Genomic DNA, 27,178 nt, shown 5'->3' on the forward strand with positions numbered 1-27,178 from the left:
GGAAGTGTAAGGGAGCCGCAACGAGAATAAATACCTTTATTTCTCCTTGTCTTTCCTTTTTTTCTACGTGTTCTGCATTCTGCAGCACACTTAGAAAGATGAAACCCTCTTGTGATTGTTTTTGTGCCTTACAATGCAGAGAACCTTGCACCCTGGCGCAAGGGTACCTGTGCCAGCTCCCGGCTGCCCAATGTGCGCCATCGCAGGGGAAAAGGACAGGAATGCTCTGTATCTTGCAGATACGGCGCTCTGCTGCCTTTTTGTTTTGAGGCACAGCAGTGCAGCAGGAAGGCTTGCTGCGCTGACGTGCGTCAGAATATTATGAATGAGGCCCGAAAGGGTCCACTCACAACAGCATTTTGGGGCATACCTTTAAGTCCAAAAACTTAGAAAATTTGAATTAAAAAGGAAAATTTGCACAATGTCCATATACCATTAGAAGAAATAAAACGAAGGGTGCTTAACAAACAGGGAAAGAAATGTGCCATGGTGGATTCCCAAAGAGAGTATGGAAAAGTACTCCAATAGTATCTTTCCCAAACTCATAAAAGCTCCTGGGAATCAGTCCTTTAGAGTCCTTACTTTAGCTCCACACTCATCAAGATTTTTCCTGTCCGACACTTGTGACCACACCTGGTCAGCCTTGGAAACCTTGTTCAACCCATGCCATAGTGGAGAAGTGTGGCTCACTGGTTAGAGGAGGCGGACCTGGAAGAAGAGGTCAGCCCGGGACCAGGGTTCAATTCCTGGCTCGGCGGTCTTGAGTCCGAAAATGTCCACAGACTCAACAATTCTCGCTCCGGTGCCTACTCGATTCATGGGTTCACACTCTGCGACTCTGGGCAATAGCTTGCTTAATCTCCACAACGGCCCCTCGCGGTGGAATGCCTGGCTTTCACCTTGTGGATACCCTGCCGGGGCTATCTCACAGGGGACTAACAGGACGGGTTCCCTAAGCAAGCGCTTAGATACCGGGTCGGTGATTTGCGCTATATAAATACATGTACATGCAGGTTCTTGCAAAACTATTAAAAAAGTTCACAGATTTCTGAATAATACCAAAGAGCAGGGCCAAGACTAAACCCGGAGGTAACCAGGGCACCAAACTATGACGACACACTCTCCTCAGAGGTCACTCGCCTCCAAAACAAACACTCATCCTGGAACATGCATGTGAAACAATGTAACAAGCACAGCCTTCCATATTTAAAGTGTAATGCACTCAGGAGTCTTACTACCGGAAGTCACGTGAACAAAGAACACTTTGATAGAAGCAAGAAGCCAATTGGATATATCACATGAACAAGAAGTGCCACAAAATTAATGACTGAATTTTTATCACAAGTCATGAAAAACTATAACTGACTACCTAAAACACAATATCTGAAATTATTTCAGACAGAAGTAACACATGCACTTTAGGATATGTGCATCTGATATCATCCCAAAATAGACCTCAACACATGGCAGCACAAGAAATGTATAAGGCAGGAAGACACTGTTACACTGGGTGGACTCCTTTCAATACTTTTAAAGCCGGCACAATAAGAAATGTGGCAGTAGTATCCTCTTACACTACAGACTTTATCTTTATTGGCCACTCAGTACACATGGTCTAAAATGTCTTAATGCCCTCCCTGGTGAGAGCAAGGCATGCAGAACCTTACCTTGCATGTGTTTGTGTAAGAATGTGTTGGGATTGAAGAAAGAGTATCTTCTATGTGAGTACTGACTAGCACACCCTCTTGCACACACACAGCACTATGAATTGTCTTAAGTAAAAAGCACAAATCTCCCATCCACACCTTTCTTTGTCCCTAAAATTTGCTTCCTTTCCTTCTTCTCCTCGCCTTAGAAAACTATGCTGTCTTGGTAAAAGACAGTGTGGGTGACTCCTGTGTAGTGACGCGGGAGTCTGTCATGAAGTCTTTGAACCATCCCTGGGATTGGACTTGAAACCTCTTCATTTGGGAGATGTGTTCGAATCCAGAGATGTCAAATGTCTTCTTCTTCATGTTACTGGTACCTTATCAGCCAGAGTAAACTTATGGCAAGACTGATGGCAAGACCTTCCCCCCAACCACAAGCTGAGGCATGGCTGTCCCGTCTACTTTCCATCTGCGCTGGTGATACCCTCAGGTATTGACTTGACACATATCACAATCACAACTTGGAAGCCGCCATTTTCAATGATAAGTTCAGCACAAGGGTAGGCCGGCAATTGTGACACTAGTATTTTCCCAGAGGGTTCATGCTAGGGCAATGCTTTGAGAACTGGATGGACTTCCATGAGCCAGACACACAAAAACTTGCATGGCCACATTATAGTTACAGCCTCAAGGAGTGTGGTTCTGTCCTGGGATTACCAGAATTTCCTTTCTGGCTGTGTTTAACATTATTCACGTGTATGTAAAAGGTCCTTTGCCCTAATATTGGCCACAAAATTGATCTTGAAACTAAAATGTTCAATGTCATTATTCATTGTGAGTCATTGAAAGGTACTGTTCAAGGGTAAACAACATGTATAGATTTTCAAGCAAAGGTGGCCTGCTCTTTCTAAGAGCTTGACACTTCTTTAAAACGAATGGTAAAGTGAGGTAACAGTGAGGTACTTGTCAGCATGGCCACCTGACATGTGTCTGATTTTGTCCCAGCCCTTTCAAACTTCCACTATCTCTGGATGGCCAAGACATTTATTTTTTTGACCACATTTTAAAATAATTTTTGAATGTAAAGAGTACAGCAACTCATCATGAATGAAAATTGGGCGCCGTTTTAGATAACACAAAAAGAATATCAAAGATCCCCCCTTGTTCTTCAAAATGTATATAAATTGTAGAATTTTTTTTCTCAACTAATCGAACCTTCTCCAGGAACAATGCAAAAGGAGCATTTATTAACACTGACAAGAGTAATTATTTGCCGGATATACCAGTGAAATAATACTTTGTAGTGCGCTTCCTAACCCAGCAGACAACACTGTACAATGTTTTACTTAGATCTCTCCATGAGTGTGACCATTCTTGATCCATAGGCATTGTCCCCAGGAATCCAGACTATCTATCAGCCTAGGGATGTGTGGGAGATGCCATTTCATTCAGGAGTATCTGGCATAATTCAGAGGTGGTCCCCTCTGTGCCCTTAGCCACTCTAAGAAACGTCTCCATTAGTGTTGAGTCCCTGGAGATATTATCTTTAACCCCTCCCCTAAGGGGCTAATTCCCCTGCTGTGCTAGGGGTCGGGGGGGAGCGCACAGCGCACCGGTGCTCATGACGAGCTCGGCTCGTCATGCAGCGCGGTGGCGCTGTGCTCATGACGAGCTGAGCTCGTCATGACCACTCCCGATCCAATGGAACACCCAGCACAGCAGGGGAATTATCCCCGTGTGGGCGCGGCGCAACGGTCATAACGAGCTGAGCACAGGGCGACCTTGACTCACGACGAGATGAGCTCGTCAAGAGCACGCAACGGGTTAATAGTTGGGTGGGGTAGGCAGTGTCTAATTTGAGCATAATGTAATTTGTCTGATTTTTCAAGAAGAAAGTCCTGCTTATAGTCCTCAAATGACTTAATGGTCCCGTTATTGAGTAAGTCTCTCACCATAACCAGTTCCATGCATGCCACTTGTTAAATTGTCCAGAAGCATAGGCCGAATTGAAGGATGAGTTGAACTTGATGGGCTAGTCGGAGAAAGGATATGTAGTTACAGGAATTTTTTATACATCCCAGACCTGTAGTGTGGTGTTTGCCCAGGTACTCAAGTAGACATTACGATGTCTTTTCATTGTAGGACACTAGACTAGATCCCAGAGATGTCGGCCCACCAGATCTCTGGCCATATGGAGCCACGTTTTTTAGGAAACTCTGGTCTGCCAAAATGTGATGTTGGCATACTGCACAGTACGTGCGGGTACTGGGTAAGGCTAACCCTCCCTACTTTGGACAACATAGTACCCTATTTTCCACTCTCGGTCTCCCAACTCCCCAGATTTATTTTAGGAAGCGTTTTTCAGGGATTTGAAGATGTTGTCTTGGATGAATATAAGAAGTTCTTGAGCTCATATAGTAGCCTAGGTAATATGTCCATTTGACATTTATTTTTAAACAGACGTATCTGCCTTTGTCCTCTAGTTCCTTTAAGGACTGACTGGCAAAATACCCAGTGTAGTCATGTAAACACAACGGTAGCGATATGACACGTCTTTTTATCCTAAGTCTCATGTCAAGAAGAGCCATTACCTTCCTCCATCTTTAGTGTCCTATGGTTGCTTCTTATACTGCAAATGGAAGAAACAATAATCATGGAAGAAGAACAGAGTCCCAAGATTGAAACTCTTTGAAAGCGTTCCATCCATTCTAGCCGGATTGCTTTGGCAGAGGTCCTTCCCTACTGCTGGCCTTATTTTGTGTAGATCAGATCACATACTCAGCTTCCACTCACCTATGAACATAATCCTGGGTACATACTGGCCATCTGGAGACAGGTTCTTGTCTGTTGTTTCATACTGTGGGAACAAAGAGAAGAGATAAAGAGTACTGAAAAGGAAGAGGATCCCTTAGCAGTATGTACAGATAAAGGCAAGTTTGCTGCATTTAGAAGGTCCTCCTTTAACTAAGAGACTGAGATACAGTTGGACAAAAGGAGACATTTAATCATTAGTTCCAAGTGGCTACAGTATAACGAATGTGTCAGCAGGAGCAGACACCCTCCTAACTAAGCCTCCCTCAGTTACTATCAATTGGTCCATGTTAGCTTATTCACTGTATTTCAATTTGCATCACATAATCCCAAAGATGAGCAAGGGACACACAGGGGGACAGAAGGCCGGGTTAAAATACCTTTGCATTCTGTTCTTATAAAACATGTCCTTCTAAGTGGTAGGGAGAAATAATCGATACCCCGTTGTAATATCAATGTTGGAATATCACCATGTCAGTAATTGAGAAGATGGTGCTGCAGGTGTTGACTGACTGATATATTGGTTATTTTGATTAAAGTGGGAAAATTACTGGATTTTTACATAAATAGAAAGGGTGTGTAATTGTTTAGGTATTTTTTCTTCCTGACGAAAACCTGCAAGGTGAGTGTTGGCGTTATTGTCCTCTTCTGTGGATTTCAATTTCAGTATGGTAAGAAGTATGGGCCACAAATGAGAATGTCTATTTCAGCTTTACATGTTGAACCTGAGGTCAAAGTTGATTACTTCTCAATACCTACTTGGGTCCAATCAATGATCAGGTACTTCTATCATGTCTCTCAAGCAACATTGTTTGCCTAACAACCTATTATACACAGCTGTGAGCCAGCAAAAAGATTTGACACTTGTATGGCTGCCCCCATCCTGATGAAGTCCCATTCAAATGTTTATCTATGTGTTGAAACATATCAGCACACATTTAAATTGCCACATTTCCAAATTGTTCAGCTAAATATTTTTGACATAATAATGTCTACATGTATTTTTTTATTTGTATTTCAGCTGCTGTGCAATGTCCTTGATGGATGGCAGTGCCAATAACAGCACAACTTAGCAGTCCCATTGGGTAGATACTGTTGATGAGTTCTGGAAATACTCGATCGTGGTTCATTTTGCTGTTATATACTTATCTTTAGAGTGATGCTTTTTCACATATTGATGAGTGTTTAGCTTTTTCAATCATGTTTACCTGCTTCTCAAAAACAAAGAAACCTTTTCGGGTTTTTGATATAGCATATATATATATATATATATATATATATATATATATATCATTTTTCAAATGCATTGTAACAAAGGTTTTAACATAAATATGAATGCCCAACGCAAACTCTGTCACCTGGCCATGGAAACTGGCATACCAGCCAATTACTCATTGAGACCCAATTGTTAAATCTGGAACTGAAATATCCCTGTGATACAGCTTGTATCTCAAGTGCTCTCAGTATATTTTTATCCAAACAAAGATATAACATTTATTAATGGGTAATCACATACTCAATGGTATTGGCATTCATGTTACGTGTGTTATCACTCCTAGCACTTTGGCATGGCCAAGTACCACCTGGTGGCAGTTACCTAATAAAACACGTGCTTGAGAACCATTTGCTTCAAACTACTTTCCCACTCATTTTACCACAGAGCTCATTGACTTTGTATTTTCACTATAAACTTGCATGAGTCCACCGGTCTGGCTCCCAGCACCTTCTGCTCAAGTTATCACGTTTTTACTCACGGTGAGGTTGATGAGAATGAAATCTTCTGCCAGTTTCTGGGCTTCCTGGCTTTCAACAAACACCTTCTTCAGGGCTATGAGGGAAACATGCCCTTAGTTAGCCACATCATTCCAGAATAGCATTTTCCAAAGTTTCTCAAACAATTGTTTTACTTCACAATCCCGAATAAATTCACAAGGTTCTAATGATGTGCAATAAACTAATGAAGTTGGAATGGACGGACCTTTCTAAACTCTAATCACTAGTCACAGCTTGACCTGGTCAGTTCTTTGCCACTTCTTGTCAAGCAGCTGAATTTTGCGATGGGTCGTCTGTAAATGTGTCTTTATTTCACACATCAATAGCTTCTGTAGACAATGACTTTTGTGACTTTGTAGACTGGCACATGAGCTAGGTGGATGTATGACGTTACAACGCATACCATTACAACTACCTACCATTACAACGCGACCATTACAACGCATACCATTACAACGCATAGCGCTTAGAGGTGCTGGATAGTGGTAAGTATAATTTACTATTCCAACTCCAGTCCCCGTGGACACTAGGGAAGGTGTTGGATAGTAAATTAAACTTATTCCCTATCCTAGAGCGCCCCCCAGCGCAATGCGTTGTAATGGTATGCGTTGTCAAAGTTGCGTTGTAATGGTAGGTAGTTGTAAAAGTTGCGTTGTAACAGGTGTATACCGAGCTAGGTTGACCTAAGAGGCTGACTGGGTCATGATGACTGGAGCAGTAGTGTTGCTTGGTCTGAGCACTAGCATTCATTAGGAGCAGAGCACAAAGTGTGCTCCTGAACTGAATCCAGCAGGCACCATTAGACACCACAAACATGAATATGCTGCGTTACATACTACTTGCCATATGCCTTAGTTAGACATTTTCCACAGAAATAGAGTAGATGTTAAATAATCATATACCAGCAACAAAATCAAATGAAACTATTTGTAACTGGTCAACTGGAATTGACAACAGGTTTGCATACCAAAACCCTAAACTATAAATGAGGCCCATGAATTTAACGTAGACAATGCAGACGCAATTATGATAAGAATTTTACAGCTTATTGCTGCACTCCAAGGGTTGCATACCATAGAAAATAGATTAGGGTAGAAAATGAATGATATACTTCACAAATGTTTAAAAACATGTAGTTTCCCTCCATAACTGTTCACTTAGTGAGATTTAACAAGAGAGAATCCTGGGTGTCCACAGTTGTAGTGTGTTCTGAGCAGGGTTCATTATAATTGAGGTATCATCTCATATCATTTCAACCTGGCAAAATAAACCTTTTGCCGGGCATAAACCCTCCTTTTTATTACAGATACGTCACCCCTAGGCAAAAACCCTAGAAAGCCTATTGAGGAGGGAGCAGTGTATTTACAAAGTTGGAAGTGTACTTTTAACTTGTACTTGTCCTGCTAGTAAAAAACTCTTAAAAACTTTTCGGTAGCGGTGTAACTCACCATGCATAGATACCAACCTGAGATGGTGCTGTGTTTTTTATCACAAATGCAATGATTTGCAAGTCAGTTTCTACGGCGATACTTCAAAGTGACACTACTTATTCCCTGGGCCTGTAACTTAGATGCTACTAGTGAGCCTGCCACACTCATTGTTCCACCTACTTAAGCAACCTTTTAAACATGCCTTGGGCCTGCATTGCAGCCTGTATATGCAGGTCAAACTGCCATTTCAGCCTGGCAAAATAAACCTTTTGCCGGGCATAAACCCTCCTTTTTATTACAGATACGTCACCCCTAGGAAAAACCCTAAAAAGCCTATTGAGGATGGTGCAGTGTATTTACAAAGTTGGAAGTGTACTTTTAACTTGTACTTGTCCTGCTAGTGAAAAACTCTCAAATTTGCTTTTCCCTATTGCAAGGCCTACCTCTCCTATAGGATAACTTTGGGTTACCTTATTACATTTAAAACGTGGTTACTTTTAATTGGGAGCAGCTAGGAAAGTTTAGTTTGGTCTCTATAGAATTGCAATTTTAAAACTTCTTGAATGGTAAAGATGGATTTTAAGTCACAGTTCTGAAAATGCCACTTTTCGGTGGCTGTGTAACTCACCATGCATAGATGCCAAACTGAGATGGCGCCTTGTTTTTTATCACAAATGCCATGATTTGCAAGTCAGTTTCTACGGCGATACTTCAAAGATGCTTTGTGCTTTGTTCAGACTCAATCAAATATTGTGGCATAAATTTCTCAGGCCTTGACAGTCTTTGAGGACAAATTGCCTTAACGTTTCAATTTTGCTTGATTTCTTAAAGGATCCATTTTCAAATTAAGAAATCTTCTTGTCCTGGAGAATGTCTTGTAGATGGAAAATGTCATTAGACCAAAAGGTCAGATACCATACCCATTTTCCTCTTTGAAATACTATTATTGTACAAGAAATTCCTACCTGATGTATATGGACATTTCTGTGTAAATAGGTACTAGTAATGAGTTATTGACATGAGTCACAAGCAGACATTTTGTTGAAGAATTGTTATTCTCTGTTACTCTTATTTACGTGAATATTGTTCTGTACCCTTAAACTGAATCTATTTGAGAATAAACCTTAACCAAAGAATACACCTGGTCCTTATTTTTGTTATTGATCTATTTAGTTTGTGATTAAGTAAATTGATTTTCAGGATTCATGTTTTTTGAGGCCACTATTTGGGAACTCACAAGTGAAACCAAAAAGTATTAATTATTTTTTGCATATCTAAATAAAATCCTTCCTAAGCACCTTTACTAGATAATATATTTTGTTACCCAAGCTCACAAGGGTTTATCGTGTTGCCCAATCGATATAAATAATCCTTTTAGAAAGTTGGCATTTTCTTTTCGCATCCATTTGGTGCCTGCAGCCTATATCCTGTGACACATGACTAGGTGCAGCTGGCAGTTGGCCTTTGTGTGTTACTCACAGACAGTGAAATGAAGGGGGAATAGATTTGGCAGGGTGGACCATCTCTGACTTGATAGGGAGGCAGAGCTGCCATCTACCACACTTGCATATCCCAAAGACTCTGCCTCAAAACACTCACAATGGGTTTCACACCAGTCTTTGGTGAACCAAGACAAACTGGGCCCAGGGAAAGGGGCCAGAAAATTACAGACTCCTCTGTAGGGGAGGACTCTAGAAGCCTCTCACATTTCAAAGTGGGTACCAGGTGTAATTAGCACGCCCTCACACCCAACTCTTCAGATCACTTCCGGACCTGTGGAAGACTTAGAAGAAGGACTACTGTGATACTCTGCAGCATGAAGGATAGCTAGTCTGCTGCCTAAGTAAAAAAGGCTAGACGGGCATCTTGAACCTTGGTCCACGAGAGTTACTCCAATGGCTTGTTGATTAGCCTCCTGATCAGAGCCCCAGGGACAGAAAAGGCTCCAACCACTTTTACTCCTGCATCTTGACTCTGCTTGCTGTGAGTCCTATTCACCCCCAAGTACTGTCTTTCCAGTCTTGTACCCTTAGAAGTCGGTCTGAAGGTTCTTTGCCAGCCTACCTGTGGTCCCCATCAAGAACCAATGTAGTGTGATGCATCTCCTCGCAGCTCCACATCAGAATCGCTGCTGGGTGAAATATCACAAACACAGGACCTCACATCACAGCCCCACAGCTCTTCATGACTGCCTCAATACAACACATCCCTGATGCTGGATTTCGCATCATCTGCAATGATGCAAGAGCTCCCTCCTGAGCCCTGCCGATAGCTTCATTGACCTCGAAGGTGCGCGTCGCATCTCGACACCAGACACCAGAACTCGATATCCAGACCACGAGGTACTGCCTAGTGGCCTAACCTCACCCTTTCTGCGGCCCGCGGTCCATCACAGTTGGTCTGAGCTTGTGGCTTTGTCCCTCTCCAGCATGACTAGATAACCACAATTGGCCCATTGTGCTTTGAAGCAATAGTCTTACTTGAATCTATAAAATTGCATATCTCTTTTTCCACTCATTTAATTTAGGCTGTATTGGTGTCAAATAATTTATTAAATTCCACTCTACTTTTTGAAATTGGTGTGGGATTTTTCTTGGGTTGTGTTTTCACTTTATTACTGTTGGAAGTGCTGCAAAAATACTTTAGACATTGCCTCTAATTCAAGCCTAACTATGTTGATCTATGCTACCCGAGGGTTAAGCACAAGTTTGTTTGGGGTGTCTTGTGTGTCACATTAAGGGGAATTGTCTTTGCTGCTTGAGTAGGTTTTCAACCCCCTTCAATCTGGAACCCAGTTTCCTACTTGAGTTAACGAGGGTTTACCTTTGCCTTCTTTGAAAGGTGTTCACTGCAAGACCAACCAACTTTCCTATGCGTGTGCACTGTGCATAGTCCCAGTTCTGATCTGTGAATGCCCTGACTCCAAGCCTTGCCTTACCTTGGCTGTGTTTGCAGTCCTCAAGATGGTGGATGACCATCAACGGCTTCTGGCTGAAAAGTAAGAAAGGTAGAGTGTGAATTGTGACAGGACAGCCAGGATTAATATGCCAGAGTTTATATAAAATCTACTGAATTGAGCTAATCTCTCTCTATATACCTACAATTTCTTAAATAAAGGCCTTAAAACAAGTAGGGGCTGTGTTGGAGATAGGACGTCAGGAGACTACATTACACCCCTGGTCTTAAGGAGGGCAGATTAAGGTAGCACGGGATAGTGACAGTAAAGCACAGATCAGTTTAGGAATCCTTAGTATCCAATATGGCCTGCTGGACCTTGTAACCCTCACCACATGGGCAGCAGATGTCCTTTAAAATGTCTACAGGCCCACAGCAATTCAGCAGTTTATGCAGATCAACACATGTTCTTTAAAACTATACAGGCTCCATCTAAAAAATGGCCCTAGTTCATACTCCCCTGGGGAGGTCCATTATTCTGGGAAGTAGGGAACATGTTTTTATGAGGAATAGTGATACCATCTGCTCAGATCAACCTCTCTTGTAGTTGCCCCTTTGAAATGTGTTTGATTGGTGCAGTCACTCACTAAAGTTCTGTTGTGACTGACCAGAGACACTTAGCCACAATGGGGGCATCTACAACAAAAAACAGAATCGTCAGCCCCTGCCAGCATCCAGTATGATCCAGCTTGTATACCGCAGTACAGAGGAAAATGAAGGGTAGGTGTCTGTGGGGTTTGCTTGACCATAAGGGGATGGGTGGCGATGGGGCTTGGCCATTGCCAGGTTGTTGCTACCCAAACCATTGGCGATACACAGATTGGGTTGACTACCTATGGGACGATGGGCACAGGGCCTGGCTGCAGGCCAGTCCCAGTGTCCACACCTCCACTGCTTATAGTGAAAAGGTATGCTCAACGAGGGAGCTGGTAGAATATAATCAAAAACCTGAAATTCATGAAATTGAGGGTATAGTGAAGTATGGTAATAATATTTAACTTTAAGTGTAAAAATACTAGAAATTCACTGTAAAAAGCAGAGTATATGTGTGTGTGTGGGGGGGGGGGGTGCATGGGTGTGTGTGTTTTTGTGTGTTGCAACATTGTTTGCAGCACTGTCTACTCAGCAAATATGTATTTAGTTGCCGATGAGGCTACATTAACATAGTGTGCACTTTTTGACTTGCTGGTTCATCATACTTGTCATCAACATGCTACTCTATGATGGGAAGACGTATTTGTTACCTGAATTAAGTGGTTTGCTTTGAAATATTGTCATTTATATTCTGGGACATTAAAAGCTGCTTTTTTTGTTTATTAATTGCTGATTACTCTCTTAGAAACACCTCTACTCTTGAGTTTACAAGAATTTAAATGAGCATCCTAACTCCTCCCCAGACACAACCTTTATTTAGTGATGCCCTACCCATCATGCTTGCCCCCTGCCTACAAATCACAAAAACAGGAGTGAGGCCTCAGCATTTGGCTGTGATCAATAGAGACAAAAGGCTGGATTTCACCTAACTGGTCCCCTTCACCTTGCATAAACAGCTTATGTCGACCCAAATCTTCCCCTAACGTTTACTACAGGACAATGCCTCTGAAGTATAATCTGCTGCCTCTTTCTAGCAAAGTCTTCAATTAATTTATAAAGGGAGTCTGGTCACCATCATCCTCAACCCGGGGTCTGGATCTCCACCCGTTAGCCATTAGAATGAAGGCAATACACTTCTGCTGTCTGAGGAAGCTGCCCTTGCCCTCCAAAAGCATAAAAAATGGATCTGAATTTGCATTTATAATGAAACCTGTTAGGCACACTTAAGGATGAAAATCACCAGATATATACTCCAACATTTGCAGAATCTCCTTCTCAATGTTTCCTTTATTTACCCTTTCCTTTTCTCACATTGCTATGATCTTGAGGTTACTGCTACCGTTGAACAGAACTTTAAAGCTCTCCGTATTTCCATGTGTTTGTGTTAATCCATTGTAAATGTTTCCCGGTCCGGAGATGGACAGCAGTCCTTGCTGGTGTAGTGGACTAGTGTTAGCAAAGAAGATTGGTTGCCTAATTGTTGTGCTTATCAAAAGCACCCAATATTTCACCTTCTTTAAATGCAAATAATGCAATTCCTTTCTACTGTCTTGCATCCCAAAAATGAATGGTATCTCAAAAAGTATCCTTTACATTTCAAAATCTGACTTAGAAAAGTGACCCTTACCTGAAACATATGATTACTGCCTCTCCTTTTTTTCTTTCAAATGTCCCTCTTATTGCTTTCGATCCTCTGCATGCGTCCTCTATCTGAGCATAACTTTCTCAAAGTCACATGCGTGTTTGCCTTAATCTATGATTGTTTTTCTGAAAATAACCCACACAACCTCTCCTCTTTGAAATTCATACCTATGCAACCTACCAATACCTAATCTCCTCAAGATAATCAACTAACATCACCAACCATCTCAAATGTCACTGACCATGTCATGAGTGATGTAATATGTGAGATCATAAGCAGTGCATTGCGGTGGCATAAGGTATAGTTAGCACAATTAACTATAACTGCTGAATTTTACTTGTTTTGTATGAGGGAAATCTGAGCCTAACTATAACGTCCCTGTAACTTTTGTTTTTTTCAGTGAATTTCTAAGTTTTTAAAAAAATTCCATTTCCTAACTATAACATCCCTGTTACCTTTAGTGTTTTCCATGAATTTCTAAGGTTTTTTAATTAAAAAAAATATTTAACTGGTGTTCACATTTGCAGAGTGGTGGGGTGGAGAAAGGGGGTGGGGTCTCTGACTAGTTCTCAGGAATACCGCTGTAAGCTACTTACTGAAGGTAACAGGAGGGCTACTTGGTCCCAAGGTCCCTTAGCATCCAAGAGTACTACGTTCCCCCGACCAGTATGGCACCAGGAGGCGTGTTTTCAGAGTGGTAGAGAAAGGGGGCATGGCCTCTGTAGTCTTCACTGCAATTGTACTCTGTGGAACTTACTGGAGGTAACAGGAGGGGTAGTTGGTCCCAAAGGACCCTCTGCAACCAAGGGCTTCATCCCCCAACCAGCAGTGCGCCAGGAGATGCATTTGCAGAGTTGTGGAGAAATGGGGCGGGAAGCCAGCGACTTGCTGGTTGTTTTTGGTTCTTTAGGGGATGGGGCGTGTGGCCCCCATTCCATGGGCCAATTTGTGCCCCGAGGAACCCATCCTGAGGGCCCAATCTCTTTTTAAAATTATTAATATTAATATTACTATTAATAATAATATTATTAATAATAATAATAATAATAATAACAATAATAACAATAATAATAATATGTAATAATGGGAGGGGGAGTGTCCCCCCTCCTTGTCCAGTTTTGGCCCTGGGTCTCCATCCTCTGGCAGCCCAGCCTCTGTTGTGGCTGCCAAGTCACTCACTTAGCAGTGTTGGGGACCACGGGGGGAGCCTCAAGATCAAGACCCCTAGGGTCCCTGCCAGCTTGCCACCTCCTGTGAAAGTGAGTATTGCTTTTACACATAATGAGCTGCTATCATGCAACTTCCTGTGTGTAAAAACAATTGTACTCCAATTTGAGAAAGCGAGAGTAAAAGGCTCTTGCTTGCGCAAAGCGGAGCACAGTTTGCTATGGCTTAGCAGAATTGGTAAAGCTCTCGCTAAGCTGTAGTAAACAGCTATGTTCATGGAGTGGGCACCCCAAGACGTAGCAGGGCCATGTATGGCTTCAAGAAAGGGGCCGTGAGGCTCCTCTCTTTTCTTTGAATTTGCATGGGGACTCTGGGGAGGTGACACTCCCCAGGGCTGTGGGGGATCCATGCGCCCACACATTAATTACAATTAAAGCCCAGGGATATGGCAGCCCCCAGGCTGCAGGAGGTCCATGCAGCCCCCCTGTATTCTTTAAACAAAAAGCCCCTGGGCAGTGTTGGTCCCTGGTGCTGGGTGGTCCAGGTGGCCCCCAATTAATTACAGTTAGAGCCCTAGGGAGGAGACGGCACCCGGATTTTAGGGGGAGGTCTGTGCTGCCACCCACATTTTTACTTGTAAATCCCCGGGGAAGTGGCAGTGCCCAGGGCTAGTAGGGGTTCAAGGGGCCCTCATTTAACAAATAAAAAAGCCCCTGGGAGGCCTGGTCTATTGGGTTTGATTAAACCCCAGGAGGGGGTCCCATGCTCACCCCTCCTTTATTTTACATAAGCCCCCGAGATTTGGCCAGTCCGGGTGCTTCCTATAAAGGACACGAGGGAGCCTATTCTGTTTTTTTTTTCCAATGTTGCCATGAATCCGCAGATCCACCCGCTAATTTGTGGCAAAATTGGAAAAAATATCTTTTTTTAATGCATGGCAAGGTCCCTGTGGGGACCCCTCACCATCTCTGGGGGTTCAGGGTATTCCTACCCTGCCCCCTTTTGTTCATATTTTGCTTTTTTGTGAGACTCGGATTCATGCCAAGTTCCAAGGTGGCGGGCAACACTTCCTGGTTAAAATGTTTGCAGCCAATCAAATTTCAGTAGGATCAGCAAATCCCCTGCAAGGACACAGGTGCCCAGATATCTATATTTTTTTTAATTAAATATCTCTGAAAGTCTTAAAACAGCTAATATGAATAATCCTTGCAAGTTCAAAAAGAGCTAATATGAACAATGCTTGTAAGGACTGTTCATATTAGCCCTTTTTGAACTTGCAAGGATTGTTCATATTAGCGGTTTTTTAACAATAATACTTTATTCAGGTTCTTGCAGCAACAATGGAGTATAAAGAACTAGTTTTTACACTCAAGAAGCATTCATTAGCGCGCACTGAGTGACGTTGTTAAATGTTTGTTAAAGGTCTGTCTGACTATTGTAGCCAAGAGTGTGGTGACTTCAAGCACTGGAATGTTGACAGAAATAGGTTTCACTAATTGCACCTTTCGAGCGTGTGTCTGGAAAAGCATTCAGACCATATTTTGGCTATTTTTGTTAGGAAACAAGAAATACACTGCGCTTTTAAAAGAGGAAGTCAATATGTGGATATTTAAATGTTGATTGACACTCAGGGTATGAACATGCTATTGTAGCATGACACGTAATTTAGTTTAAGTTTTAACTACTTATGTGTAATAGCATGTCGAAGTTCAAGCAAGGCAGGGATTATAACATTTGTTTGAATTTATCCCATGACCCTGAGCGTTGCAGAATTGTATAAAGAGAAATGTGTGCAGAAAACCCACAAGTATGTTGTCTATGTTTATGAGAAAAAAGAGTATATAAAGGGTTTTAAAATGGTGCTCATTAGGTGACAAAGGCTGTTGTGTACAGCCAAAATGTGTCCTGTCCAGAGTGGCCTAATGGAATAAACTTAACACAATAAAAAAACGATGGAGGTATAGGTTAAGGTTAGGTTCATCCTCCTCACTAAATGCAGTTACACAACATCCGGAATACCGGAATTAGAAACCTAACCATAGGAAGTACAGGGATTCCACTGAGCATGGGTGACTCCTCTTTCCAGACAGAAAAATACTTTTCTAGAGTCCCCTCACCCACAAGAGGACACTGAAGGATTGAATGATGATATCCCATGGGGGCAGTTCGCTAAATGATCCTTTTCAAGTCTAGTTCCAGCCTTTAGCAAAAAACTGCCATAGGCTACAATGAAGTGGTCCTGATGCTGGGGATGCAGGATGAAAAGATGTTCAAAGATGCTCCTGGTGCTGTGGGGTTGACGGGGGAGTTGGGTGTGATTCTTTGGTCCACTGGTAAGGTGTGGTGATTTTGGTTACTGAACGTAGGTCCCATGACGTCCTCTTGGTGACAGTAGAAGGTCAGCTGTGGCTCAGCCACACAGAGGTCACAGAGAATGTCCTTGGTGACGACTAGTTCCCCTCTTGGATAACTAATCTGGAATATGACAGTTGTCTTGTGCATAGCAGACAGTGCAATTTTTGACTATTTTACTATTGTGTATTAGTTTCTTGGGATGCCCAGCAGTGGTCAGTAGCGATTCCTCAGAAGTGGCTACTGCTTTACCGGTTCAGGTTTTCTTCAGCTTTAATGTCCCTGTTGCTGTTCCAGGGAACCTGCCAACTGACTTTGGGAGTCACTGCTTCGAACTGGGGCTGAGAATCAACTTTTCCTTGAGCCAGGAGCCACAGGCACAGTCCAAACTTCACTAGCCCAGAGTGCAGCAGGCGCAGTCTTCCTGATGGTGCCACGTCTTTTGCAGTTACACAGGCAGGTGCGGTCCTTCTTTGGTCCTTTCTCCAAATCCAACATGTACCAAGGTCTAGGGTGCCAGGGGTTCCTGAATTATCCTGGGAAAGTGCCCCATGGGTACAATAGAGTAACTAACTGTTGGAACTGGCCCTTCTTGCAGGGTCATCCCCAAACTTTTTGCTTCTTCCTCCCTTATTTTTCCTGACCCATGGCTGTTGGCAATAGGACTCTGAGCACTTTACCACTGCTGATCAGTGCTAAAGTGCATGTGCTCTCTGTGTAAATTGTTATTGTGATTGGATCTACATGATTGGCATATTTGTATCACCATGAAGTCCCTATCAAAGTGCACTGGGTGTGCCAGGGCTGGTGATGACAAATGCTACTAGTGGGCCTGCAGCACTGATTGTGCCACCCACATGAGTAGCCCCAAAATGGTGTCTCAGGCCTGCCACCGCAGTGCCTGTGTGCAGTCTGTGAACGGCCATGTCCTCCTGGTCAGTGTCCCCACTGACCAGGCCTAACCGTTCCCTTTTTGTGCACATTGGTCATCCCTATGGAAGGCCCAAGGTACCTCCCTGGGCAGGGTGCAGTGTATGTGAAATGTAGAGCATCTACTGGTGCAGGTGACATGCTCTGGTAGTGAATTACAGCCATATTCGTTTTTCACTATTGTAAGGCTATCTTGCTCCATAGGTTAACATGGGGGATGCTGGCTACAGTGGCTACCAGGATTTCTTCCCATAGAAACAAGATAGGACATAAGAGTCTAGTAACTCAGAATGTAATAACACATCTTTTAGGAAAGGATGTTTTTAAATCCTGTGTTTGAGAACAGCACTTTTAGAAAGTTGCTGTCCTCTTGTCTGACCCTTCTGTGTGCCTTGGCCTGTTTGTGTATTGACTGTCTGGTTTGAGTGTGACAGGGGCTGGGGATTCCCCAGGAGGCTGGCTGAGTCAGCCCTAGGCTGAATGACTGCATTTGCAACTTGAGTGGTGGGAGGAGATAGCACCTGGGCCTGAATAAGGCTGTGCCTGCCTTCCACAATGCTGGCTCCACCTCCTGCTGGGCGGCTGACGACCCTGACCCTCACTCTGAAAGGAAAGGAGATGCCAGGAAAACAAAGTGCTCAAGAAACACCCAGAACTGGTTCAGACCAAACTCAGGGCCCACTTGCACAAAGAGAACAAAGACTTTTAGGGGTATAAGTACAGAACCCCTGACAACAGAGAATTAGATCATCCTGGAATCAAGAAGGAACCTCTGGCAAGGAGAAAGCTGAAACTGAAGAAGTAAGATTGTCCAGCTGTTGTTCTGCTGGATTGCCCTGCTGTTGCTTTGCTGCCAAGGAGAGGGGAAGGACTTTGCTGTGCTGTGTCCCCTTGCTTGAAGGAATCTCCAAGGGCCTGAGAAGAGCTGGCTCCCTGTTTTGAAGTCCCAGGAACAAAAGGACTTCACCTCCAGCTTCCCCTGAGCTCTACTGAGAAAGTTCTGTCCTTCCTGGAGTGCTTGGCCCATGTGTGGTGCCTCTGGAAGTTGTACCTGTGTTGGGAAGCTGGAAACTAAGCTTGAGAGACTTTGCTAAAGAAAAGTTATTGCATCGCTCGCTGTGGAGCACATCCCCGACAGTGCAAGAAGTTTCCCGTCGCTACGAAGGTCAAGATCGTCGCAGCGCCTGTTGCCGCTGTCAAAGCCATCGCATCCTTCGTTTGCGGGACGCACCCGATTGGTGCGGGAAGTCGAACATCGCTGCGAGTGTCGTCGCAGAACCTGTCGTCGCTGGGTGAGATCGCCGCACTCCCTGCTTGCGGACCGCATCACGTCGCTGCGAGAGTCATCGCCGAAGCCAACGCATCGAGGAGCTGCGAGAGAGAAGATCACCGCTGGTCTGCGCATCGTCGCCCCGAAGATCGTCGCACCTCCAAAGATCGGGCATCGTGCCTTTGCGAGAACAAACTTCCTACGGAACCTATGCACCGGAATCCAGACAAGTGGCCTTCCTCCCCATACAGACCGGATTCGTCGCAACACGTCCGCTGCTGCAGCGGGGCTGTCGCATCGCCTCCCCAGGGTCTCAGGAGCAACGCATTGCTTGTTTTCCACCGCACTAGCTTCTGCTTTTGGAACTTTGTCGCAACTAAAGGTACTGTGTCTGAAACGTGACGCAACTGTGAACTTTTCACGCAACTGTGGATTATTTTATCGCAACCTAAAGAACTTTTTATTACAACCTTAAGAAATCTTTTGAAACCATATTCTTGAACTGTGTATGTTGGATTTTTGTCATTTTGGTCTTGTGTAGTTTAGATTAAATACCTTTATTTTTCTAAACTGTTGTGGAGTCAGTTTGTGGTGTTTTCACTGTGTTACTGTGAGTGTTGGTGCAAATACTTTACACATTGCCTTCTGATTAGCCTTGACTGCTCGTGCCAAGCAACCTAGAGGGTGAGCAGGGGTTATCCCCGAGGGTTTCCTCCTTACCCTGACTGGAATCAAGGGTCCCTGTTTGGACAGTGGTACCTACCTCTGCCAACTAGAGACCCCCAGTTCTAACACTAACCAATGGGCTAGTAGATCCCCTTTTCTTTGGTGGCACAGTTCCTGTGATGTGCCGCATTTGGCAATCACAGAGTGCAATATTCTTGCCACTCAAGTTATCAGGACCTTTTCTCATCTGTGAGGAGCCTGGTAGCCCACCCCAGAGGTATGGCTACCTAAGGGTTTCACACCCATGAGAAAACCAGTTTGGGGACTGCTGTTCGCTCTCTGTCCCTGTCCTCAAATTGTCTATATGAACAAAAGCCAGCCTGCTCAAGAATGTTATCCGCATTTGCCCTTTGAAGACGGCTTCCCCTTTGAAGCTTGCCTTCAGGGTTATCACCCAAAGTGGCTTCCTGAGAGAGAAGGTAACACCTCGCCCTGCAGCAACTGCCTTTGTTCCTAAGCCTGAGAGTCGTTTACACATGTCCCTAGGCAGGCAGAAAGCTGTCTGTGCACCAGAGCCTGTCTGAGGCCACTGGACCAGCTGGGGCACAGAGAAGCAACTTTCTAAAAGTTGCTTAACTTTAATAGTAACATTAATTTTGACTCATATTATGTTATATTTAATGCCATGATCCGTTTGATACCTTACAGTACCTAGTTACTTAGATTGGCATACAAGCCAGTAACCCTGTGAGGAGCCAATTGGGCTCCTAACGTTTCTTTAGTGAAACAACAACTTTAATATTTTTGCTTCTAAGGCAAATATAAACCAATATGTCTTGCTCAATAATACACAACTCCCCGCCATAGGGCTCTAAAGGCTTTTCTTAGGAGAGACTTTAATTAATTATTAAGGTAAGTGGTGGCTTTGCCATTAGTTTAAATGGCAAAGGTGAATTGGCAGTGTAAACACTGCCTTTCCAGTCTGTAGTGGCAGGCTGGGAGACATTTTGTCCTTTGTCACACTGGTAAAAACAGTGCTGCAGCCCTGGGTGGACAATGTGCCTTACATGCCTTTGGTACCCTGGGCACCATATAGTAGGGATTTACAGGTAAGTCAGTGCTTGCTAATTGGGGAGGTCCATTTCAACACATCTTTTGTAATGAGTCCGATCTGGAGAGCAGGCCTCAGTGCATTCTCAAGGTCGAAATACCAGCCTGTTTCTTTACAGTGTCCCCCTTGAGTAAGACGAAAGTCCTTAAATGACATGTACAATGCTGAGAGGGTGTGGCTTCAACATATAAAAGAATTGTAATTTAAAGCCCGACTTCACCATAGGTTAGGATTATAAAGTAGGATTCCAGAGATACCAAACATGAATCAGTCATATCTTCCCGTTTGGAAATTATGCTTATGAAATGTAATAAGGTAATCCCAATTTATCCTATGGGAGATATAGACCTTGCAGTAGTGAAAAACAAATTTAAGAGTTGTTCACTACCAGGACATGTAAAACTGTACATGTTTGCTTTTTAAATACACTGCCCCCTGGGCTGTCCAAGGCCTACCCTAGGGTGACTTATATGTATTAAAAAGGGCGATTACCCCCTGGCAATAGGTCTATCTTGCCAGGTTGATATGGCAGTATAAAACTGCACACCCAGGCTCGGCAATGGCAGGCCTAAGACATGTTTAAAGGGCTACTTAACTGGGTGGCACAATCAGTGCTGCAGGTCCGCAAGTACTTAAATAGTAGTCCAACCCAATATTCTCCCAGGGAACTGGGCAATCAACATAAAAGAAGACTATGTTCCCAGAGGAATTGTTTCTGCTCAATTACAACATATGCTGCTCCCTTGATCCATCTGTACAAAGCAAAGCATAAAACAGTTGTATTGCTATCACAAAATTATTTATATATTAAAACATATAATACATTGCATACAGTCAACAAAGAATATTACATGGACGAAAACAACTGACCCCACTCATCTGATCATATTAATATTACTTGAACAAATACAAGGATCATTGGGAAGTGTAAGGTCCTCTTAATGATGTAGGTTAATAAATCCTGAGTTGCATCTGATTTGATATTGATTCCTGCCTTGATGTGAACTGTAACATGATACAATCATAAAATCATGGTTATAGAAGCAAACCTGTCGACATTGTGGTTTCTTATGGCCACACGGTCCCCGGGACCATCATCAGGGCTCAGTGTTGTCAGTGCTCAGCAAGAAGAGAAAACCTAAATTGAGTTTTCACTGTGGCCAAAGCACTCAAGTACAAGAGCGCTTTCTAAGTTGGGTACACATATTAGCCAACAGCTAGATGCTGAGTGTAATACATCAAGTAGTTGCTACTGCCTCCTATAAACCCTAGAACAATTGCCACAGTTCAGTGAAAATTTGAAACATTCTCCTTGCTTAGTGAGCACCTTTGTGGTGGGCTCACGGTGGTGAATTCCTTGATGTATTTAGAGAAATTGTTGCTAATTCAAGGATATATCTATTATTGGTCACATTAGATGGAAAGGGCACCTCGTTGAGTGCAGCAAGCTTCGTGCGGTCCATCTGCATTCTTTTTGAGAAAGGATTGGACTCAAAAAGTTCTTCTTTCGCCAGTTCATACTTATGAAAGTTCACATCAGGCCAATGATTTAAGATGATTTTAGACTTTGTGTGGTGCGTGTCCTGTTACTCTTTGGATTGACCAAACACAAGAAAGTCGTCACAGTACTTGAAGCAGACCTAAACACTCTTCCTAGGCTTGGGTAAATTGTTGAACATGTGTTTCTGTTGATTGATTTTTTTGCACTATTTTGTGTGAAATTTGTATTCAATTCAAAATTGACATGAGAACACATTGTGCAATAAAATACAGTCAAACATGATGGATTTGCATTTCACATAATTTTGAGTAAGTTTGAGACATTTCCCAAAAGTTCACACAATTACACGGAAGCAAATTCTCATGGTTTCTGGGAAGATCAATGCCACAGATGGGACTACAAAGCTGAATTAGAAAAGTCCTATGTGTGTCGAGAATGTGGTTATGAAGTGGAACTGTGTGTCAAGTTCTAGCTGATGTTAAAGGTCTAACTTGGATAATTCACAGGCCCCATTGAGGCAGCTGATCATGCCAGACAAATGTGATCCTCCTAGCCCCTGACTGTGTTCAGTACCCACAGGTCTACACTGTACAGGTTTTCTTTGTGGTACGCTTGGAGGCCACCATGATGGGAGGTGGCCAAAGAATGAGTCATTTGGTTGGTTGTTAATATCTTCTTCCACATTCTGTTGAAGGTGCACTGGGACTTGGTGGCGAATTTGAGATACCCTGTGAATGGCTTTATCAAGATGATTAATAGCAGGGGCCGTTATGATGAAGTAGCGTTGTCCCTATGAAAAATAAAATAATAATAAAACCACTTTATTATCATTGTATTTTTCATTACTTTTCTCCTTCCCTAAACAAGTTGCCCTACCATCCCAAAATTGGAGCAGTAGCCACTACTTAATATTTCATTCAGCTTTTCTATTCCCTGGAATAGAGCTAGCCATTTGCTCAGAACTTTGTGCGGGGATGAGATAGTGTTGGTCATCGCAGCCCGCCCAATGAGTTGTGATGGTAGGACTTTAATGAGAAGGCTTGTTGCTGATACCCCACTTCTGAGGACGTGACTTGCTCTTGAAGCGAGGTGTTGTTATACAGGAGGGTCTCACAGAATGTTCCCTTGTTCATTACCTGGATTGCTCATCAGTGTGAATCTTGCATGTGATACTTCAGCGGCAAAAAGCTACACCGGGGGGGTGCAGCTCAGACAAGGTGAGGAGAACGTTGACTTTTAATATGTGAGGGTGCGGTCCAGCATTTTGTTCTGTTTTTCCATGAAATCCATCCCCACGTTCATTTTGGATGGAAAGAAGCATTTCATGTAAAAAATGGCATATTGTTTGAATTGTTCCCAACAAAGCTCCTGCGACAGAATTTTCACCAGAACAAAATCTCAACTATGCAGCGGAGCATAATGACATAATCTCTGACATTTTGCATAATATCGTCTCATGAAATGCCAGCTATTATGCCAGACCACGGTGTGAGAAACTAAATTTCCCCTGGGCTTAGCTGTTACCCATTGTTATCAGATGTCTCAGGGACAGCCGCAGCAAGTCACAGAGACAGGGTGTCTCAGGAGGTAAGTCAAGTCGAAAGATAAATTGTTAATTTCTCAGTTCCCTTACTCGTGGAGTCGGGGGAGCTTGTCTTCAACCATGGTTTTCTCTCCTTCTCCACACCTTGATGCTCTTTTGTCCCCCTCCCCCTCTTTGTCTCTCCATACATCAGGGGTCCAGGGGAAATATGTGACTAAGGTCACAATGGCTGCAAGGCCTGTGGATATAGCATGCTGGGTGGTTACCTGGTCTGGCTTCGGTAAAGAGCCTCTTCATAGGTCTGGATCCAGTAGAGACTGTCTCCCCACCCTAGAGGAGACAAGATGGAGACGAGAAGAATGAGCAGTGGCTTTCAGGATAGATCAAACCATGGAAAAACAACATTGGCAAAAGGAGTAGCGAGGTTAGGACTACACCAGCTCCATTGTACTGGGTACATTTGCCCCCCCACCCCACCCCCCTGCTAAATAAATTGTCACTGATGGGCATTTTCAGTATCAAGGGTGTGTGTGGGCTTGTCAGTCCAGTGGACATTTGACAATCATTTCCTCATCCTGAACCACCATCACAAAAAGCAAAGATTATGGTTTTCTCAGGTCTCAGCTGAGGCACCAAACATGAAATGGAAAAGTAGGACAGGCGTGGAATAGTAGGATGAATCCAGTGGAAACCAATTACTGCCACGGTTGCGATGCGGCACCAGCTTTGCATCCAGGGGGTATCTATGCTCAGCATCTTCCTTTGCTCCTGCCTGTTACATGTGCAAGGATTTCTTGCACTGATGCATCAAGAGGTGGGAAGAGGAAGCTACAGTGTGTGCATGTGTGTGTGTGTGTGTGTTTTGGAGGATTGCATTTTGTTTGTCCAGGCTGCACACTGTTTAATGTATCAAGTTATCCACTTTCAGGGAAACATGCCAAACCACTTAATCTAAGTTATATAGTGTTTAATGTTTGCATTTAGCTCATTTTTAAGTGCTTCAAAGTTTGGCAAATGTGGCTAAGGAGGCACAGAATGATGGCAAGATTCAGTGCTGATCTCAAGTGTTAAGGTGAGAAATGTGCATGTCCCAGTCCGGTGGCATTCAAAGGGGTTCACAGCAGAGCACCCAAAGAGCTTTCTTGTATTTCTGACTGTATTAATGTGATGGTGTATGTCTCTTTTACAAGAAACAAAATCCCCAGCCTAAGGCAGAGGTGCAGAAAGTTACTACGAGGCATTTTTACAAGAAGCTAGAGCTACCGCAATGCCATTTTGTTTGGCACAGCTTCAACACAATCAGTGCTCCAAACTGCTCAATATTTACAAAGTGATGCATTGCGCCCAATGCGTCAGTTTGTAGAGGCCTGCGTCACAATATACCTGTGCCAGGTATAATGTATGCAGGGTAGGCATTCTCATGTTATAAGCCATATAGAGCTGATGCAGTAAAATGTACAGCTTTTCACTGTACCACTCTACGACTTGACTGCGTCAAAATCCCTACGCCTTCTCAAACCAGGCGTGAGGATTGACGCCGGGCTTTTAAAATGGGAGTCTCCTCTGTGTTCTGACACATTGCTGGAGTTGTGTCAGTCTTACAACCAACTCCAGCAGTCAGTCACTTTAAAGCCAACAGGTGTGTTAGTATTTTGGACGCATTTGGGAGCCCTATATTGTAAATACAGCGTATCCATGGCGTCGTTAGGGTATTTGCGGCAGGTGCAAGAAATAGGGAGGCACCATACAGGAAGTGTCCCCTGCATTCCTGCTGTCCATTAGCGATGTCTCTGTGCTTTGTTATTGTAACACAACGCATGCATGTGCACCAGGCAAACACAACCACCCCTTCAATATTACAATTGACCACTAGGGTCTGACAAACCTGTCGGTGACCAAATCAAAGGAGCGTAAACAGCATCTGTACACTGGTCACTACTCATAGCACACGGTGAGCTGTGCTCTCATTCACACCCTACCTCTGGACATTGTCTGGGCTGCTTTCTTTGGCTTCCTCGAAGTCACTTTATCCTGGGCCAGGCAGCAAGAGACCCCCAAGACGAGCAGGGTGATGATCACAGGATGTGTCTGCATGATGCCTGCAAAGACAAGACACAGCTTGAGAGATTGGAAGCCTCAGGACCTCTGGATCTGAAAAGGGTGGTTGACATTTTCCAAGTGAAAGTGAAAAAGTTGTAAGATCACAACATCCCAGTAATGTGTGTTGGAACATCCAATCACCCTGGCCTAGAGGGGGAACTACATCCCTATACTCCTAGTCACTGTTCAGTTAACATTCCCATAAAAAGCATGCCGCCCACTTCCCAATCTGCTGAATACTCTGCAGAAGTTGAAGCTTCTGTGGAAATGACACAATCGGTTGATGTGAGTTTGTTACAACCCTAAATATCACAACCACATTTCAGCTACAGCTGCTCCTCAGGACACCGTATGCTGCTAACACAGTGGCTTTATGTAGCACCCATCCATCAAACCCACCATTCAGATGTTTTTGGTGGAAAGACCACATCTTGGCCCCCTGGTGGAGACCTCCTATGAGACCCAGTAGGGCACTGGGACCTCCACACCTCTGCTCCTAGAGTCTAACTGCACAGAGGACAAGCAAGATTAACTAGCAATGCCTAGTCTTTAGGACACAGTCATTAATATGTTGTAAGTTATTATTGTTAACCTTTTACCAGTTGTTACCTGTGTTCAAAAGCATTGCCGACTTCACCCTGAGAATTATCATATTCACCCAATAAAATCCTTCCAAATTGGTGCTTAAGGTCTGAATCCTACAGTCAGCCAGAGGCAGGATGCCCTAGACGGAGACAGAGTCAGTCGCATCAATGGCTACCGACTCCATTTTCTTGCGGGCAGTCGATCTGTGCCTAGGGCTCTACCTGATCAAGCTAATATGCTTTGAACTGGTTTGTTCGGCTATCTTTGACCCTCAAGAACTGTCTTCAACTGCATGTGCTTGTCAGGACAGATGCCTACCAGCAAGAAGAGTTTCTGCTTTCAAGTCTGTGGGAACAGTTTTTAAATTAGCTGGCATTCTCTACCGTGCCCACCATGATCTCTTGAGAGAGGCGTGCCACAAAGATAGAAAGCGCATTTTGGGCAGCGCCAGTGTCACACAGAAGCCAAACTTAGACTCAAGCAAACAGTATAAGTAATAAAAATGTAGAACATATCTCTAAATTATACCACTGGCAAGATATATGGAGAGGCCAAAGAATTTCATTCACAAAAATGTGTTGCAAAGTAATGCAGAAGTGAATGATTATCTAAAAGGAAAGAATACTGGCTGGTACCGGAAGTGAATGGCCTCCCGGAAGACATGAATATTAGATATCCCTAAAGTGAGGGATCGCTTTAAAGTTGTGAATGTTTACAGTCACCAGAGTTCAAGAATCACTCAGAACCAATGACTGTTTGGAGGTGAGGAAATGAATGAGCATCTGGAAGCTATACATGTTTGGAGGCACTGAAGGGAGTGATTAGATGAAAGGAATTACTTTTTAGAGATGTGAGAGATCCCACAAATGTTGCAAATGTTTAGAGGGAACTGGGAGTCAGAAGGAGTGCATGTTGACCGGTGCCGGAAGTGAATAACCACCTGGAAGATATGAATTGTTAGTATCCCGGAAGTGAATGATCACTCTGAAGTAATGTACCGGAAGTTGAGAATCATCCAGATGAAATGAATATTTAGAGGTAAAGAAAATGAATAAACACGTGTAAGGTATAAACAATCCCAGTTAAAATTCAAATATTT

The 27,178-nt window shown here is 43.5% G+C and overlaps 1 protein-coding gene across 1 annotated transcript in view; it reads right to left on the bottom strand.

Annotated features, from left to right (window-relative positions):
• The window catches only part of LOC147684477 (anterior gradient protein 2 homolog), a 50,635-nt gene that overhangs the window by 12,885 nt on the left and 10,572 nt on the right, over positions 1–27,178 (bottom strand). The window contains exons 2-6 of the mRNA XM_086942353.1: positions 25,374–25,493; positions 23,661–23,724; positions 10,602–10,654; positions 6,215–6,288; positions 4,443–4,506 (exon numbers count right to left, since the gene is read on the bottom strand). Of these exons, the coding sequence (XP_086798479.1) occupies positions 4,443–4,506; positions 6,215–6,288; positions 10,602–10,654; positions 23,661–23,724; positions 25,374–25,488 (370 nt within the window). The 5' untranslated portion in view covers positions 25,489–25,493. The remainder of the gene's footprint in view (positions 1–4,442; positions 4,507–6,214; positions 6,289–10,601; positions 10,655–23,660; positions 23,725–25,373; positions 25,494–27,178) is intronic.

Source organism: Lissotriton vulgaris, chromosome 10 (genome assembly GCF_964263255.1).
Source record: "Lissotriton vulgaris chromosome 10, aLisVul1.2, whole genome shotgun sequence".
Lineage (NCBI taxonomy): Eukaryota > Metazoa > Chordata > Amphibia > Caudata > Salamandridae > Lissotriton > Lissotriton vulgaris.